The sequence below is a fragment of the Typopeltis vanoorti genome, chromosome 13, assembly GCF_054136105.1.
Source record: "Typopeltis vanoorti isolate ZY-2024b chromosome 13, IOZ_Tvanoo_1.0, whole genome shotgun sequence".
In the NCBI taxonomy this organism is placed as follows: domain Eukaryota; kingdom Metazoa; phylum Arthropoda; class Arachnida; order Uropygi; family Thelyphonidae; genus Typopeltis; species Typopeltis vanoorti.
This window is the reverse complement of record NC_143561.1, coordinates 31,587,417-31,605,093: the sequence shown is the minus strand read 5'-3', so window position 1 is coordinate 31,605,093 and position 17,677 is coordinate 31,587,417. Positions and strand designations below refer to the sequence as shown.

General features: G+C 36.8%; 1 protein-coding gene across 1 annotated transcript in view; it reads right to left on the bottom strand.

Moving 5' to 3' along the window:
* Ptpmeg (protein tyrosine phosphatase Meg) overlaps window positions 1-17,677 on the bottom strand; it is a 558,329-nt gene that overhangs the window by 247,313 nt on the left and 293,339 nt on the right. The window contains exons 13-14 of the mRNA XM_090403197.1: window positions 15,632-15,835; window positions 4,013-4,127 (exon numbers count right to left, since the gene is read on the bottom strand). Of these exons, the coding sequence (XP_090259323.1) occupies window positions 4,013-4,127; window positions 15,632-15,835 (319 nt within the window). The remainder of the gene's footprint in view (window positions 1-4,012; window positions 4,128-15,631; window positions 15,836-17,677) is intronic.

The window sequence follows — 17,677 nt, the reverse complement described above, 5'->3', positions numbered from 1 at the left end:
ATGCACCCATATTTATTGAGATTTGGTTGGTTTTTGAGAGCTGCTGCTGCTTCTAAGAAAAGTCTCTCTTTCTTGAATTTGCTGTGGTGGAGCATGGTGGTTTTCTTCCATGATACTTTGTGGGTGGTGTCCAAAACATGGTCAGCCAAGCCTGAATGGCCATAGTTGTGTTTGAAGATGTAAGACTTGTGTTCCTCTAGACGGATGGATGCTGATCTGCCTGTCTGTCCAAAGTACGCCAGCTTACAGGAACAGGGTACTTTGTAAACTCCAGGCAGAGAGAGAGGAGGGAGCTGATCTTTTGTAGAACGGATAAGGGTAGCCAGTTTGCGGTGGGGCTTGTATGCTGTGTGTAGATTGTATTGTTTTAGTATCTTGGCTATTTTTTCAGATGTGCCACGGATGTAGGGTATGGTGATGGCATTTTTAAAATCTTGTTGACGAGAAGGAAGGGGAATGGGGGAGGAGTTGATTATTTTTTTGATGCTGTGATCGCTGTAGCCATTGGAGAGGAAAGTGCTGTGTATGTGGTTAAGCTCATTAGTGAGGGCGGTTCCACTGGAACAAAGATTGTGGGCTCTCTTGGTAAGAGTTTTAATAATGCCATATTGTTGAGAGGGGTGGTGGTGGGAGAGTTTGTGAATGTATCTGCCTGTGTGTGTGGGTTTTCTGTATACGGTGAAGGTGAGTGTATCATTAGGCAGGCGTGTGACTAAGGTGTCTAGGAAGGGTAAACAATTGTTCTTTTCCTTTTCCATAGTGAACTGGATTCTTGGATGTAGACTATTGAGATGACTGAGGAAGGAGTCTAACGTGTCTGGGCCATGAGGCCAAATAGAGAACACATCATCTACGTATCTTAGCCAGATAGAAGGTTTGAGTGGGGCTGAGTCTATGGCTCGTTTTTCGAAATCTTCCATATAGAAATTGGCAAGGGGGGGTGAGAGGGGGGAACCCATGGCAGTTCCTTCTATCTGCTTGTAGATTTTGTTGTTCCAAGAGAAATATCCAGAGTTAATGGCAAAGGAAAAGAGAATTCTATCTGGCTAAGATACGTAGATTTCTCTTTTCCTTTGAAGTTGAATTGCAGGATAGAGAAAAGAGCACATTTGAGGCCATTTGGTGTGAGATTGTGGCTAGCAGAACTAAATATACAATTGGGTGCTGCTATAGACCAGGTGATGGAAAAGATGGTGGTGACATTATGCACAAGCAACTAGAAGAAATGAGTGGAAGGAGGGTGACTATTATGGGAGATTTCAACTATGGTCGCATTGATTGGTATTAGTGAATACCAATCGGGAGGAAAGAATTGGATTTTATGCGGTTATTAAGGGATAACTATCTGCGACAGCATGTAATGGAAAATACTAGGGGTCAGAGAGTGCTTGACCTAGTAATTACATCTGAGGATTTGGCTGTAACAAATATGACCACATTGCCACCAATCGGTGAGAGTGATCATAGGGTCTTGACTTGGGAGGTGGCTAAAGGTGTAGAATTTTCATTTAAGACAGGGTACATGTGGAATTATCGGGCTGGAAAGTATGACAAGCTTAGGAGTTTGATTGGTTCAGTGCCATGGTATGTACAACTGCAAGGACTAGAAGATGATAGTGCATGGGGGGTAGTTAAGAAGTGCTTGCATGAAGCAATGGCTGACTGTATACCTAGAGTCCGAATAATAAATCAAGTAGGGGTTAAATGGATGAATAACACCATTAAGCTTGAGCTGCAAAAAAAGAAACAACTATGGAGGGAATTTAAGGAGAAAGGTGACCGGCAGGCACATGAACAGTATAAAGCACAGGCCAGAAGGGTGACGAGTGTGGTAAGAAAAGCAAAAAAGGAGTATGAAAGAACATTAGCCATGCAGGCTAAAGAGAATCCCAAACAGTTTTTTAGATATGTAGCAAGTAAAAGGAAAAATGTACATGGCAGAATGATTTTAAAGAATGCCGATGGTAGGGAGGTAACTGAATCAGTTGAGATAGCCGAGTTACTGAGTGAGCACTTTGCAAGAATATATCATCCAGGTGGTGACATTGCAGAAACAAATAAACCAGTAGATTATACGAAAATTGTGGTGAATGAAGTGGAGGTGAGTAGTCTATTGCATAACCTCAATGTCAATACATCTGTGGGATTGGATGGTATACCAGCTCGTGTAGTACGAGAAGCAGCTAAAGAATTGTCAGTACCCTTGACCATTTTGTTTAATTTGAGTCTCGGGTCTGGGTTAGTCCCGAGCGGGTGGAAGGAGGGGAAAATAGTTCCACTGCATAAAGGTGGTTCCAAGACTGCTGTTGTAAATTACCGACCGATTAGCATATCAGGAATCATTGTCAAGGTCTTAGAGAAATTAGTCAAGAAAAGAATACAGGATTGGATAGATGAAAATGGGATATTGTATGGGGGACAACATGGTTTTGTGAAGGGTAGATCATGCCTCAGTAACTTGCTCACGTTTTATAACACAGTGACGTCTGAACTGGATAGGGGTAATGGGTTTACAGTGATACTACTGGACCTAGCCAAGGCCTTTGACAGGATACCACATGGAACCCTAATCAGTAAACTGGAGCAGATGGGGATAGATATAGGGTTGGTGAGATGGATAGGAGGGTGGTTGAAGGAGAGATACCAGAGAGTGGTTTATTCAGGAGTGGAGTCAAAAAGACGTCTTGTGACTAGTGGAATGCCGCAGGGCTCTGTTCTTGGACCACTGCTTTTCAATTTGTTCATCAATGATATTGGAAAGGATTTGAGAGGAAGTGTTCACTTGTTTGCTGATGATGCAAAGTTGGGTAGAGCAATTGTGAGTGCACAAGATGTCAAAATTTTACAGGATGATTTGGATAGTTTGGAGAACTGGGCTAGGAAAAATGAATGTCAGTTTAATGTGGCAAAGTGTAAGGTTATGCACTTTGGGGTGAAAAGAATAGCAGCAGTATATCGCATTGGTGGAACCATACTCCAGGAGATTGATGAGGCCAGGGATTTGGGAGTGCTGGTGGATCGGGAGTTGAAGTTTAGGGGGCACATTGCGAAAGTGACTAAAACAGCTCACCAAATCACTTGGCTTCTGAAAAATACTTGAACATGCAGAGACAAATAAGTTGTTGTTCCTCTGTATCGAGCCTTGATAAGACCCCATCTGGACTTCTGTGCCCAGTTATGGGCACCAGGGTTTCTTCGTGATGGGGAGGAAGTGGAGAGGGTCCAGAGACGAGTGACCAAGATGATAGCAGGTCTGTGGAATGAACCTTATGAGAATAGGTTGAGGATTTGTGGGTTGCAGAAATTGGACGATAGGCGAAGGAGGGGTGATATGATTGAGACATTCAAATTACTGAAGGGTTTTTATATGATTGATCCAGAAGATATTTTTGAAAATATGACTGGTGGTGGGAGGACTAGGGGCCATGCATGGAAGCTGGGCAAGAGCGTGGTTGACAAGGGTGTTAGAGCTAGGTTTTTTACTTGGAAAGTGGTGAATGAGTGGAATAAGCTTCCAGAGTCTGTTGTGGGTGCTACGACCATGAACGAGTTCAAGGCAAGATATGATAGATACTGTGTGAATGTTGAATAGTTGTTCCAGTCATGATGTTAGGGCCTCCCTCGATGAGTCTGTCGACTCCTTGGAGTTTCCTGGAACAATAATAATAATAATGGTGATCTGAAAAGATCACCATCGTATGTACTTGTCTACAAAAAAAAAAGCATACAAGGATAAAATAACTTTATGTACATTATTATCTATTTAAGTTAATTTAATTATCTATAATTTAATCATGGGATTCACATGACTGAAGCAATGATGTCAATGAATGCAATATTTTTATGCATAAAAATCTCATACATGAAGCCGAAAAAATAATGACATATCTTGCCGGAGGAATATGGATGCCTATTCTTAAGATTATCTGTAAGCAAGCAAGCAAGCACGCATGCACACACACACACACACACAAATAAAAATAAAAATAAATAATTAAAGCAAGTATCTTACCACAATGGTTTCAGCAGTGTAGGACGGTAATTCATAGAAATCAGTACCGTTCTCCTCATCTGCATAGCCAATCATTTTGGTCGGAATTGCTGGAGTGAAGGCAGTGGTTTCAGCACTAGTTAGAAAAATAACACAAAACACATAATTAGTAAATCTTGAACTCAAATGACAAGAATGCACGTGCTACTTTATTGTAAATTATACTACTAGATATATACTAACATACATTTATTTCCATAAGGCAGTATTTATTGGTAATTCTACTGATGTCTACAACAATTCTTTAAATACTCTTTCTGCTTCAAGTCAGCTTAAGCTTCTGCTCCTTAATTCATTGCAAAAATAAGGACAGGTAAGTACATCTTCCCAATAAAAGAATAAGCGACAATAGAGTGTAGATAAACCGGAGACATTATATGAATAATTTATTCATATCATGTCATTGTCTTCATTATGTATTTTAACTATTTAGTGCAGTTAAAATACATAATGAAGATCAAGCAAAATTAAAAGCAAGAAAATATATCACATCTGGCAAAAAAAAAAATCTTCATAAAGAAATAAAATTTATCACGATAGCTTAGGTCTGTAGGTGCATATTGGTGACAGAGTTGAAGGTACAGACAGATGCAACGTTGATAGTCTTCTTTGCCTAACTGATAAATAGCAAAAATCTTGAATGTCAGGTAGTTTGATAAAAAAAATACTACTTTTGGAACATAAAATAATTTATTTATTTACATTAAAGTTCTTATTATTATCAAGGACTGAGCATTTGCCTGTTCTTGCTTCACTGGTCTATATTTATCTACTTCTTTTGCTAGCTGATATCTTTCTTTTCTATATAAATGTTCTTTCCATTTCACTCTATATTCCTTGACCTTTTCATTTAAGTTGTAAATACCTAGCTCACTTCTAATATCTTCATTATTTATAGGTCAAATATTTGTGCATCCTTTGTTATTTGTTATTAACTGTTCTTAGAGATTACATTTCTGCTGCCTATGTATTTTACTCTGACCTTTCCTTTTAACAGTTCAGTGATGTGGAAGAGTGGGAGAGTAAGACAGGAGAGATTGAAGAGGTGGTTATGAATGGGGAAGTGAGTGGTATGGGTATAGAAAATGAGAGAATGGATGTGTAAGAGGAGCGGGGAAACAGGGAGGCTCAGGGTGGACAGGGGTATACAGCATGAGAAAGGTGGATACTCCAAGAGGAGGTGAGCATGTGTAGGCAGGAAAGGAATGGGATGACCAGGGATCAAGAGGAAACAGTTGGAATTGAAAAGGGTTTTAAAATGAAGAAGCAGAAAGGGAAATGGTCCCAGTCGAGCATGGAGAGATCACATTGAGAGAGTGGTAGTATCAGTGGAACTAGCTGTAGATCCAGAAATGAGCTGTTGTGTTTGTATACAAATGCAAAAGTATAAGAAACAAGGCAGATGAAATGGTTGCACTAATTGCGTCTGTTCACCCAAAGATTGTCGGAATAAGTGAGACATGGTTGGAAGAGGATGACATCCTGACAGCAATAGAGATGGAAGGGTATGATGTGTTTCGTGAGGATAGAGGGGGTAAAAAGGGAGGGGGAGTGTTATTGATAATAGAGAAAGAGTTATGTCCATATAAAGTGGAAATGCAAGAGGGAAATAGTGCCAGTGGTTTTGAGGCAGTATGGTGTGAGATAGAGGTGAATGGAATCAAATACTTGGTGGGATGGTGGATGGTGGTGATAATGAAATTTACAATCAAATTAGCCAAGTAAATAAGAAAAGGGTGATCATTATGGGTGATTTTAATTATGGCAATATAGACTGGAATGATGAGATAGCAACTGGAAGTAAAGAAATGAGTTTCTTGAGTTTTTGAGGGATAACTACCTCAGACAGTATGTAACAGAGCGAGAGTGCACGAGGATTGAGGGTCTTGGATTTGGTCATCTCATCAGAGGATGTAATTGTAAACGAGGTGTCAAATCATCCACTAATTGGTGAGAGTGACCATGAGGTGATTACCTGGGTGTTGCCAGCAGTGCGAGGACCTCTGTGAGAAAAGGGTATATGTGGAACTACAAGGGGGGGGGGGGGGGGGTGATTATGAAGAGCTCAGGAGACAGCTTGAGGGTGTAGCAGGGAATGGGGAGTTAGCTGGAAAAGAGATCAATGCAGCTTTGGGGGGAGGGGAGAGGGGGGATTTTCAAAAACTGTTTAGTAGATGCAATGTCTAAATGTATTCCAAGGGTGAGAAGGTTAAATAAGGTGGGTGTGAGATGGATGAATAAAGAGATTAAGCATGTGATACAGAGAAAAAGGGCATTGCGGAGGCAGCATAAGAGAAGTGAAAATAACCAATTCCATGAAGTCTACAAGGACCAAGCAAGGAGGGTGACTTGGTAGGTGAGGGTAGCTAAAGAGAGGTATGAACAACAGTTGGCTAATGAAGCCAAAAAGAATCCTAAGAAATTCTTTCGATATGTAGCCAGCAAAAGAAAGAATAATTATGGAAGGATGACATTGATTGGAGAAAATTTTGGTTTTGGTTCACTATTTTGATTGAGTGCTGACTGTTTTAACTGTCTATAAGATGTTGATAAATAGTGTTGTGTGTTTTTAATAGTATAAATAAGTTGACATTCATAGTACAGGTATCCCTTGCTTAACACGGGATTTGATTAACGCAGCAAAATCAATTGCGACAATCCCTTCATTATATGCAGCAAGTTTTAATTAACGCACCTTTAAATTTACCATGCAAAAACATGCAAGCCTCGAGGAGTGATTCCTGGCCAAGAGAAAGAAAGTCGTGAACATGATGACATCATTCCTTCCATTAAGCATTAAGAGAGGGTGTATTACAAGCTCTAATAGTTCTGCTGTATTTACAAATTACATTCTTCGAAAATTTTCGTAAAAGACATTCTCAAACGCAGTAGAAACAACAATGGGAGAAAATGCGGTTACGCTCCAAGAATTTTGGAAAAAATTTAACATTAAGCACGCATTGAAAACATTCATGATTCGTGGGAGTAAGTGTCTTCTAGCTGCATGAGAGCTGCTTGGAAAAATCTTTTCCCAGAACGCACTAATGACTTAGGTGGTTTTTCAAAATCCTATGAACAAAGTGGTTGAAGAAATCATTGCAATTAGTGAAGACCTTGGTTTTGATAGTGTTGATGCAGAAGATGTTAAAGAATTATTGGATTCAAATCGAAAAAGATTTCAGTGAGAATGATATTCTTGAAATTGAACCACAACAACAACAACATGCATATGAAGACAATGAACAAATAGAATGTGAAGATGGTTCCCATGGAGATAACAATCAAAGAACTGGATGGAATATTTTGCAGTTTAGAATAGCTTAAGCAGCAAATAATGGATATGGATCCAGATGTTAATCGAAGAATGCTTGTTTGCCGAAGTCTAGAGAGCCATTTTGTTATGCTGATAAGAAAAAAAACTAAAACTCTTCAAATGACTCTTGATAACTGTTTTGATAAAGAAATTGCAGTAACTAATGCAGGACAAGCATTTATTAAACATTTACTTTGCATTCATTTTTTATCTTTCCTAAAAGAGTACCATATAAAACGAATTATTAATACAGTAATCGACCATTGATGAATTGTAATTTTTACCATTGATTATTAGATTTGAATAACGCGATTTTGATATACATGGTAACATCGAGGGATTGATTAATGGCGTTAATCAAGGGATACCTGTATTTTATTCATTCTGTGTAGCTATAAAATAGATACATCTCCAAGAAAGTATGCAAAATTATGTAATCTTTCTCAGCACACATCCATGACTCAAAGACAAACTACCAATGAGTGTGGTGTTGGTTTTGGGTACTGTTAATGCAATTTAAAGAGGTTTAGCGATACAGGTACCTTTTCTCCTGACAGTAAAGGAAAATGCGGGTGTAAAAGGAAAACTATACTTATTCAAGATTCTTTACTAGTTAGGAAAAGCAAAATGAATCTATGATTGTCTGCTGTAGACTTAAATAGAGACTTGGCAGCTAGTGGGATTAATGTTTCTAACATGACAGTTTGTCAAAGATTATTGGAAGCAGGGAGGACTGCCACAGACCAAAAAAGAAACAACTGTCGAGGAAGGCTATGCAGAAAAAGAGGCTCCAGTGGGCAAAAGTGTACAAAGATTGGACTGTTGAGAAGTGGAAGGAGGTCATATTCTCAGATGAGAGACATTTCTTTGTCCAAGGAGAGAGAGAGAGAGTACTCTTGCAAAACAGTGGCTGAGAAGAATTCTCCAGCCCATCTTCAACAAGTTCCTAAACGACCAGCTAAAAAGATGTTCTGGGGTTGTTTTACACATGATGGTATGATGGTGTGACCAATACATAAAAATAATGGAGAAAAGAGTAGTCCCACAGATCCAGAAAAACAAAGAACTCATCTTTCAATATGATCTCACTCCATGCCACACTTTGAAAAGAGTTCGAATTCCTCAAAAATTGCAACATCCAATTGGTCAGTAGTCAGGTAACTTTTCTGACATTAACCCAATAGAAAATTAGTGGGCCATAATGAAAAAGAGACTTGGTTATTTAAATTGTGATACAAAGGATAACTTAATACAATCCATTATAAAAGTATGGTTTAGAGATGCAGAAATAAGAAAAATGTGTTCTATGTTGGTAGAGTCCATGCATAAACAAATTAATGAACTTATTAGGAATGGAGGCACACGTAAATTATTAGGTAAAGTTAGAGTTTAATTTTCGTACTTATTTTCTTATGGAACTAAAATTTTTCTTCAAAATGTGAGTTTTCGGCTTAATTTGTTTACTACTGTATGTATATATTTGATGCAACAGATTCACTCAGCTATATAACATGATGAAAAAATTAATGACTAGATGGCGAGAGATAACAAAATAGAAAAAATGCTATTTATTATTATGTTAGCACTCTTAGAAAACTTCATCAGGCATATAACACAAAAAGTGAAATACAAAAAATATATATTGCAAGAGGCACTATAAATTAACTTGTGAATATATTGCTGACATTTGAAGCCATTCCAGATACTACAGAATTGCTGGGCAGGATCCCGTAGGCATGATCTCATGCATGCCAAAATTGGATAGCTGAAGAAGTGACAATTTCTGTTGATTCCACAATTCTTCTCTCCAGTTCATTGTAGCATCTAAAAATGTTTTCTGATTTGTACCAGATCACTAGGTGAATGACAGAATCTTCCTCATTAGGGTGAGCAGAATTAAAAACGTGATAACTTCAATACAGTGAGGAGGTGAATTAAAAAGTAGCTTATGAGCTGTCTGGTTAGGATAGCCATTTTTTCTGAAAGGTTGTAAGAAGAAACTGTAGTTCTTTGGTGATTTCTTCTTCACTGAATTGGCAGTGAGTGAGCATGTTTAACCAAAGTAGAAATGAGGTGACTGTGCATGAAGGTATCAGTTGGTATGTGTGGGTTTTCTATAAATAGAGTTCTTCAGTCTGACATGAGTGAGTTTTACATCCAAGAAGAGAAGAGAACCATTAATTTCCAATTCTGAGGTAAATTGTATTTTTGGGTACTGACTGTTCAGATGGTTCAGAAAATCCTTTAAAGAATCCACTCCATGATTTGAAATTAAGAAAATATCATCAACATATCTTTTCCATAACCTGGGCTTTAAGGGAAAAAATTGATTGCTTTCTCTCAAATTTTTGTAAATATATATTTGCTAATAAACTCCATTTCTTACTCGGTACACCTAAACAGAAACATGACAGCCTAAAGTTAGCAGAAGTTTAGTATCTTTAGTGCAACTGCAACGTGCTCTATTTTGGTCAGACAGAGAAATCAACTGAGTTGCATATGGAAGTACATGTTACAGACATTACACACGGGAGAACTAGAATCAGCACACTGTCTAATCACGTTCTTAATTCTGCTCACCATAACGAGGAAGATTCTGTCCTTCATCTAATCATCTGGAACAAATCAGAAAACATTTTTAGATACAATGAACTGGAGAGAAGAATTGTGGAATCAACAGAAATTATCCTGGGTCTGGCCCATCTTAATACTAATCTTAACTATAATAAATTTAGTTTAATCCTTTATCCAAGTGTGAGCAAACAAAGTTTGGGACTGAAAGTATCTTCAGGACTGGGATAAGGTAGTACAACACAGGCAACTTGTTGCAAAGGTGGAGCAAGCCAACATCACTATAATCTCAGTATCTCCCATAATGCAAAACACATCTCCTTGCGGATATGTATAATGTTATGCATTAAGGGAAGGGCCGCTACCCAGACTAGTTTCGACCTTTATTGAGGTCTCTTCAGTGGGAGCCAGGCCCAAGCAGAGATATGAGGCAGAAGCATTAGCAAAGTCATCTATACCTACAGGAGTTGCCAAATGGTGTGCTACCTTTTTATTAAATTACTCTGGATTTAGAGAAAGATGTTGAAAGCTTATTTTTCACTTGGTTAGACTATAATAAATTTAGAGTAATCCTTTATCCAAGTGTGACCAAACAAATTTTGCGGCTGAAAGTATCTTCAGGACTGGGGTAAGGTGGTACAACGCCGGGCAACTTGAGATGACCTTGCTAATGCTTCTGCCTCATATCTCCACTTAGGTATGGCTCCCACTGAAGAGACCTCAATAAAGGTTGAAACTAGTCTGGGTAGTGGCCCTTCCCTTAATGCATAACATTATACATATCTGCAAGGAGATGTGTTTTGCATTATGGGAGATACTGAGATAGGAGTGATGTTAGCTTGCTACACCTTTGCAACGAGTTTCCAGGTGTTGTACCACCTTACCCCAGTCCTGAAGATACTTTCAGGTGCAAACTTTGTTTGCTCACACTTGGATAAAGGATTAAACTAAATTTATTATAGTCTAACCAAGTGAAAAATGAACTTTCGACATCCTTCTCTAAATCCAGAGTAATTTAATAAAAAGGTGGCACACCATTTGGCAACTCCTATAGGTAGAGATGAGCTAATGCTTCTGCCTCATATTTCCACTTGTAGGGCCTGCTCCCACTGAAGAGACCCCAATAAAGGTCGAAACTAGTCTGGGTAGTTGCCCTTTCCTTAATGCATAACATTATACATATCCGCAAGAAGATGTGTTTTGCATTATGGGAGATACTGAGATAGGAGTGATGTTGTCTTGCTCCACTTTTGCAACGAGTTGCCCGGTGTTGTACCACCTTACCCCCAGTCCTGGAGATACTTTCAGGTGCAAACTTTGTCTACTCACACTTGGATAAAGGATTAAACTAAATTTATTATAGTCTAACCAAGTGAAAAATAAACTTTCAATAATCTTAACCATAAATTATCTGACCGTCACTTTTCAGTTATCCAAATGAAAGTATCCAATAATTCTATGGCATCCAGAACAGTTTGAATTGTCAGAAATTTTTTTGAAAGTTAATTTACTGCTGTGTCTAGTGATGTATATTTTTTATATCTTTTTAATGTTATGCACCCTATGAAGTTTTCTAAGAAAACTAAACTAGTTGTTCACTCCAATAAAAAATAGTATTTCTTCTATTTTGTAATCTCTTGACTTCTAGTCATTAAATTTTTTAATCCTATATATACGAGGGTGGTCTGAAAAGTTCTCGGCCTCGACTATCGGCAAGAGATTTTTTTTTTCTAAGTTGGTACAACTGTCATAAGCATCCATGTGAAATTGCAAGTTATTCTATCAAGTAGTTTGTTTTATACAGCTGTCTGAAGCAAAAGCGTTGTCTGTATTCACTTGAAATGGATAAAATTGAGTATTGTGCGGTTTTAAAATTCTTTGTAAAAGAAGGTTTAATGCCAAAAGAAATTCATTCAGAGTACATGAAAGTTTATGGGCACTCTTCTCCTTCATTTTTGACAATTTAGAAATGGACTGCTGCTGAGTTAAAAACGTGCCATACCAGCCTTGAAGATTATCCATGTGAAGGACGTACAAAAAGTGTAACCACACTAGAAATCATCGATCAAGTGCATGATATATTACTGGATGACCAGTGAGTCAAAGTGCATGAAATTGCTGAAAATATAGGCATTTCAAAGGAAAATGTAGGCTGTATTTTGCATAAAGAATTGCAAATGAAAAAGCTTTGCACAAGATGGGTGCCGCACTTGCAGCAGATCAAAAACACACTCGCATGAAAATCTCCGAACAGTGCTTGGAGTGTTTTAATAAGAATAAAACTGATTTTGTGCATCGATTTAATACTATGGATGAGACTTGGATTCACCATCACACACCAAAATCTAAACAGCAGTCAAAAGAGTGGACAGAAGCTGGTTGTTCAGTGTCAAAGAAGACAAAGTCGGTTCCATCAGCAGGAAAGGTCATGGCATCAGTGTTTTGGGATGCTAAAGGCATTTTGTTTATTAATTATCTTGAAAAGGGTAAAACAATAACCTGGGAATATTATTCTGATCTTTTAAAGAGATTAGACGAAAAAAATCGCTAGAAAAGACCCGGTTTGCAGAAGAAAAAAATGATCTTTCATCAGCAGAATGCATCTGCCCACAAAGGTGTTTTGGCAATGTTTCCCATTAAGGGATCTACACTATGAATTGTTGGAACATTCACACTATTTCCCAGATTTGACTCCCTCTGACTTTTGTTTATTTCCAAAATTAAAAACTCATATCGCTGTTCAGCGTTTTTCTTCGAATCAAGAGATGATTGCAGATGTAGAGGGGTATTTTGCTGATCTTACTGAGAACCAATACAGGGATGGGATAATGGTGCTGGAGCATCGTTGGAATAAATGTGTTAGTCTTAAGGGAGATTATGTTGAAAAATAAAAATAATTTTGAAATTATAAATTTGTTTTTTCATTGTTAGGCCTGTGTAGCTCAGTGGATGTGGTGTTTGCACACCACGATGCTTAACCGCACGAAGGAAGACTTCTTGGTTTCAAATCTAGTCAGCGACTAGAAGAAATTTTTCTAAGCCTTTTTTTGACTGGTTCCCGAGTTAGTCGATCTCTGGCATGGGCAAGCGGATTTTTTCTCCCAGAAACTCAGGTTTTTCGTCCTGTAAACTCAAGAAAATTGACCGCAGAACCCACATTATTTCAGACATTAAATACGAGTGTTAGGGACCACGAGATGGTGGCACTTGTTGAGCCGCCTCTCTTCACTGTGTGTCTGTAAATTAGTGATAGCCTTGGGCCAGCTATCTCTGATTGGGTCCCATTGGAGATTGAACTGCCCACTCAGTCTCCAAAAGTTAGATAGGGCTAAATGGCCTCGTCTACTCCCTATATACGCGAATAAAAAAGGTATTAGCTGATTTGATTTTTGATTTGTTAGGCCAAGAACTTTTCAGACCACCCTTGTATATATATAAGTTTAGAAATCGTGGGAATATGATGAGGATCTGTAGTACTTAAAATTTGCAAATTTGGAAAAGACACCCAGAGAAAGCAATATTACAAGGAAAAAGATAAATTAAGTTAGTGAAGTTTATCCCTAGATCAGGAGTTGTAAAAAGTAATTCTGGAAAATATTTAATAGAAAAAAAAAATGGAAAGAGTTTTTGTATAAGATTTAAAGATGTAAAGGATTTGTACAAGAAAGATGATAATACTGAAGTAGAATTTGAAAGAGAATTTGATGAAGGACCCATGATAATAAAAAGTGAAGTGATATAAGCATTGGAACATCTGCCAAATGGAAAAGCTCCTGGAGCTGATGGAATGTCAATGGAATTACTGAGAACAGCTGGGAACAAAGTAGTGAATGTATTGACTGAAATTTGTCAACAGGTTTGGAAGAAAATATACTGGCTTAGAGATTGGAAAACATCAGTATGCATCCCAATTCCTAAAAAATCAAATCCTAGAAATTGCGAGAATTATAGAACCATCACTTTAATTTCACATGCAAGTAAAGTTATACTGAAAGTGATTCAACAAAGGCTGGAACCATATGTGAATAGAGAAATGCCACAAGAAAAGTTAGACTTTAGGAGAGGTAGATGAACTAGTGACCAGATAGCAAAAATGAGATGAATTATGGAAAGAACAATGGAATTTCAGAAGGAAGTATTTATCTGTTTTATTGATTATAAGAAAGCTTTTGATTATGTGGATCACAAGAGACCATGGATTGTAATGAGATCAATGGTAATTCCTAAGCATCTGATTCTCTTGATAAGACAGTTGTATGACAATCAAAAAGCTTCAATAAAAACAGTCTTTGAAGAAACAGACAGTGTTCGAGGATAAAAAGGGGTGTGATAGGGTTTGTATACTGTTGCCCTATATTTTGAATATTTATAGTGAATATATTATGATAATGGCTAACTTAGACAAAGACCTAGCTGGAATTAAGATTGATGGCAGAAAAATAAATAATTTAAGATATGCAGATGATACAACCCTCATAGCAGAAACTAAGAAAGATCTAGAGTTCACAAGATCACAAGAGTCAAAAATGACTGGATGGCATATAACAACAAGTGCATATATTCCATTAAAGCGGTTAATTAGTATACATTTAAAAAAAAAAAAAAAACTAAGAATTTTTTGTAATGATGAAATATGCCAATTTCTCCACCTAAGTAAAAATGTTTTCTCCACTTGAAGAGAAAATTTCTAAATTACTTTATATTACAAAATAAATAAAGAAAATTAATTTGTTGTCCAGAGTTATCTACAGTTCATGACTTATTTTCTTAATGAATTTTGAGAAATGTCTCTCATATTCAGCTTCATCACAATAATTCAGTTGTGATGAAAAACAGTGTGTGTCATTTCATTCAGAATGGCACGCTGATGAACAAAATAGACATAAATTTTAAAACAAAGTACTATTTTAATTTACTTAATAAAAACAATTACTTTGAATTATTTAAAAAAAATGTGTTATTCATGTCCAGAAACTGGCCTATCTGATTTTTCTCCATGAAGAGATTTTTATATGACTTCCTTAATAAAGCAATGTGGTGCCAAACAAAAATCATACATGCAATGTGAATGTTGTTGCTGAAACAAGTCATAAGCTGGTGTCAAAACATTTAAAAGCTGTCAAAGTGGTAGACTTCCAGGCTAATATAGAACGAAGAAAATAGGTTTTACAGAACACTTTTATCTCAAGCGGATATATATATATATATATATATTTGATTGCATGGAATAAAGCCTTTTTACAATAAAATAATGACAAAAAAATCATTTGAATTATACATTTTAGTTTTATTTTGCATATGTTTTTCACAAAAACCATATTAATACCCAAAACAAAGATAGTAATCCTTAGTATAGATTGGCAAACTTCTATGCTAGTACTTGATGTATAGAACCATGAAGTATGGTACTGGCATATTATCAAAATACAGATGACTGAGTGAGCATGTATCTAATGTAGCTTAAAAACTAGCTAACAATGCCTGCAGCATAAAATAACCCTATAGCAGAAATGAAAATTACTATGAATTAATTTAGTATATGATTTAATAAATCAAATTATTTATTTCTGGTATTCCTGAATATTTCACTAATAAAACTTCCAATATCACATAAGTATGATGTGAATAATAATGCAGTCTTACTTATGTAAGGCTAGACAATTTTTAAATTATATCAATAAAGCATGTAACTTTACCTTGGTGTTTCAGCCCATGCTTTTCTTGGCCTATATTCAGGCTCTGAAACTTGGATCTTATGGTTGAAACTATCATATGGGCGGACATGAGCAGTGGTGGTCCCATTCATTCTTGTCACGGGTTTGGACGGCTTCTTCTCCCATTCCAGTCCTTCTCTTGTTACCTGGGGAACTGTTTGACGGGCATAACGTTTGCTTGGTGATCTAGAAAAAAATTTACCAATCTGGCTCTTGATAAAGATGAATTATCAGCTTAAATTAAAAATTGATGCAGTATTAAATAACAATCCATTAGTACATTAACAGCAGAGCCTATAAATTTAAGAGTGACTTTCCTTAGAATCATATGTCCATTGTTCAAGTATGAGGCATTATGAGTGATTAAGTTTTAGATTTTGGTGGTTATCAGATTCAATCTCAAAGCATCATATTGAATGTCACATCTGAAAGACGCAAGGATAAATAATGTCCAACACAGAGAATGCTAACTATAACAATAAGAAAATATATTTTACATTTTTTTTTTAAATTTTGAATTAGGTGACAATTAAAGCTTATCAACCAGAACCAAGAGTATTAAATATGATATGAGATGGTAGAAGCATAATAAATCAAATGGTCACAAATAGTTAAGAATTTTATGCAATCAGCAAAAAAAAATTGAGCTAAATGAAGAAAATAAACAATCAGTGGCAAATCCTTCAAGATTCCCAATATGCAATGAAAATAGAACTAATCATAAATATGGATTGAGGAACACTCTCCAAAGCTAGAATTCACTTATAAGCATCTTTCCTAGTTGGAGGAAATGTCAACTTTATTTCTAAGTGGTAGATAACTTTCATTGCTAGTTGATATAAACACAACCACTATGTTTACTGGATGTGAAGTGGCTACTAGTTTTAGTAGAAAAGGGTCTCTGGCTCCTACCCCCATCATTTCTTCATAGTGTGGGCAATGACCTTGATAATCAAAGTCATCAAAAAACTTCCTTTGTGTTAATTTTATAAAACACCTTTAATATCTTATAAGTTTCTATCATATCCCCCTCTAATCTGCCAATCAATTAAACTTTTCAACATACATGCCTTCAACTTATCCTCATAGGGAGCATTCCACAGACCAGTCACCAACTTGGCAGTGACTGGTCACCCACTTGGTCCCTCATCTCTGTATACTCTCTACCACCTCCTGATCCCAATGAAACCCAGGTGACCAAATCTGTACACATTAGTCAAGATGTTGCTGAATCACAGCCTATAAAGAGGGATAATAATCACCCTATCTTTACTTCTTAGCATAATTTTCAACATCCAAATAATCCTTTTAGCTATTTCATCAACTTCTGTCATAAATAGGTTACAACAGATGTTACATGGAAGAGATCAATGATGAATCATGAACAACCTCTGAACACATGTATTATCAGTTACAATTTCATCAGTCAGTTAATGTACTCAAATTAATTTTGCTCTATATGTTTTCACATATAGAGCAAAATTCTTCATTCCTGATGAAGCATGCTACGATGCATGTAACTAGTAGAATTTTTTTATTTTTTTTTACTCTGTAACTTATACCAGTTATACTGGAATTTTGCAATAGTCCTGTCTTATTACTAACAAGAAAGACCTACGTGATGCCCTATTGATTTCAATTACATTTTGATTTCAGTCAATATCAGTTTTCCATTCTTGGGCTGACTTTCACATCTAGCATTTTAAAGGACAAATTTCTGCCTGATATCACAGCCTTCTTTGCTCATATATTACATTCTGTGTTCTGGTTATTCTGTGTGGCAAAATACTTTTTACCTGCAAAAAGAGGTTACAGCCAAGGGCTTGCCATACCCCCCCCCCCCCAAAAAAAAAACCCATCATTACTTTTATATAGAAGCTTTTGAGCAATGTGCTCTAGATTCCTTAAATTTAAAACCCAAAGCCTGGCTTAGATACGTTGATGATGCTTTCATTATCTGACCATGTCGATGCCAGACCATAGACACCTTCCTCAGCCACCTGAACAGACAACACAAATGGATACAAT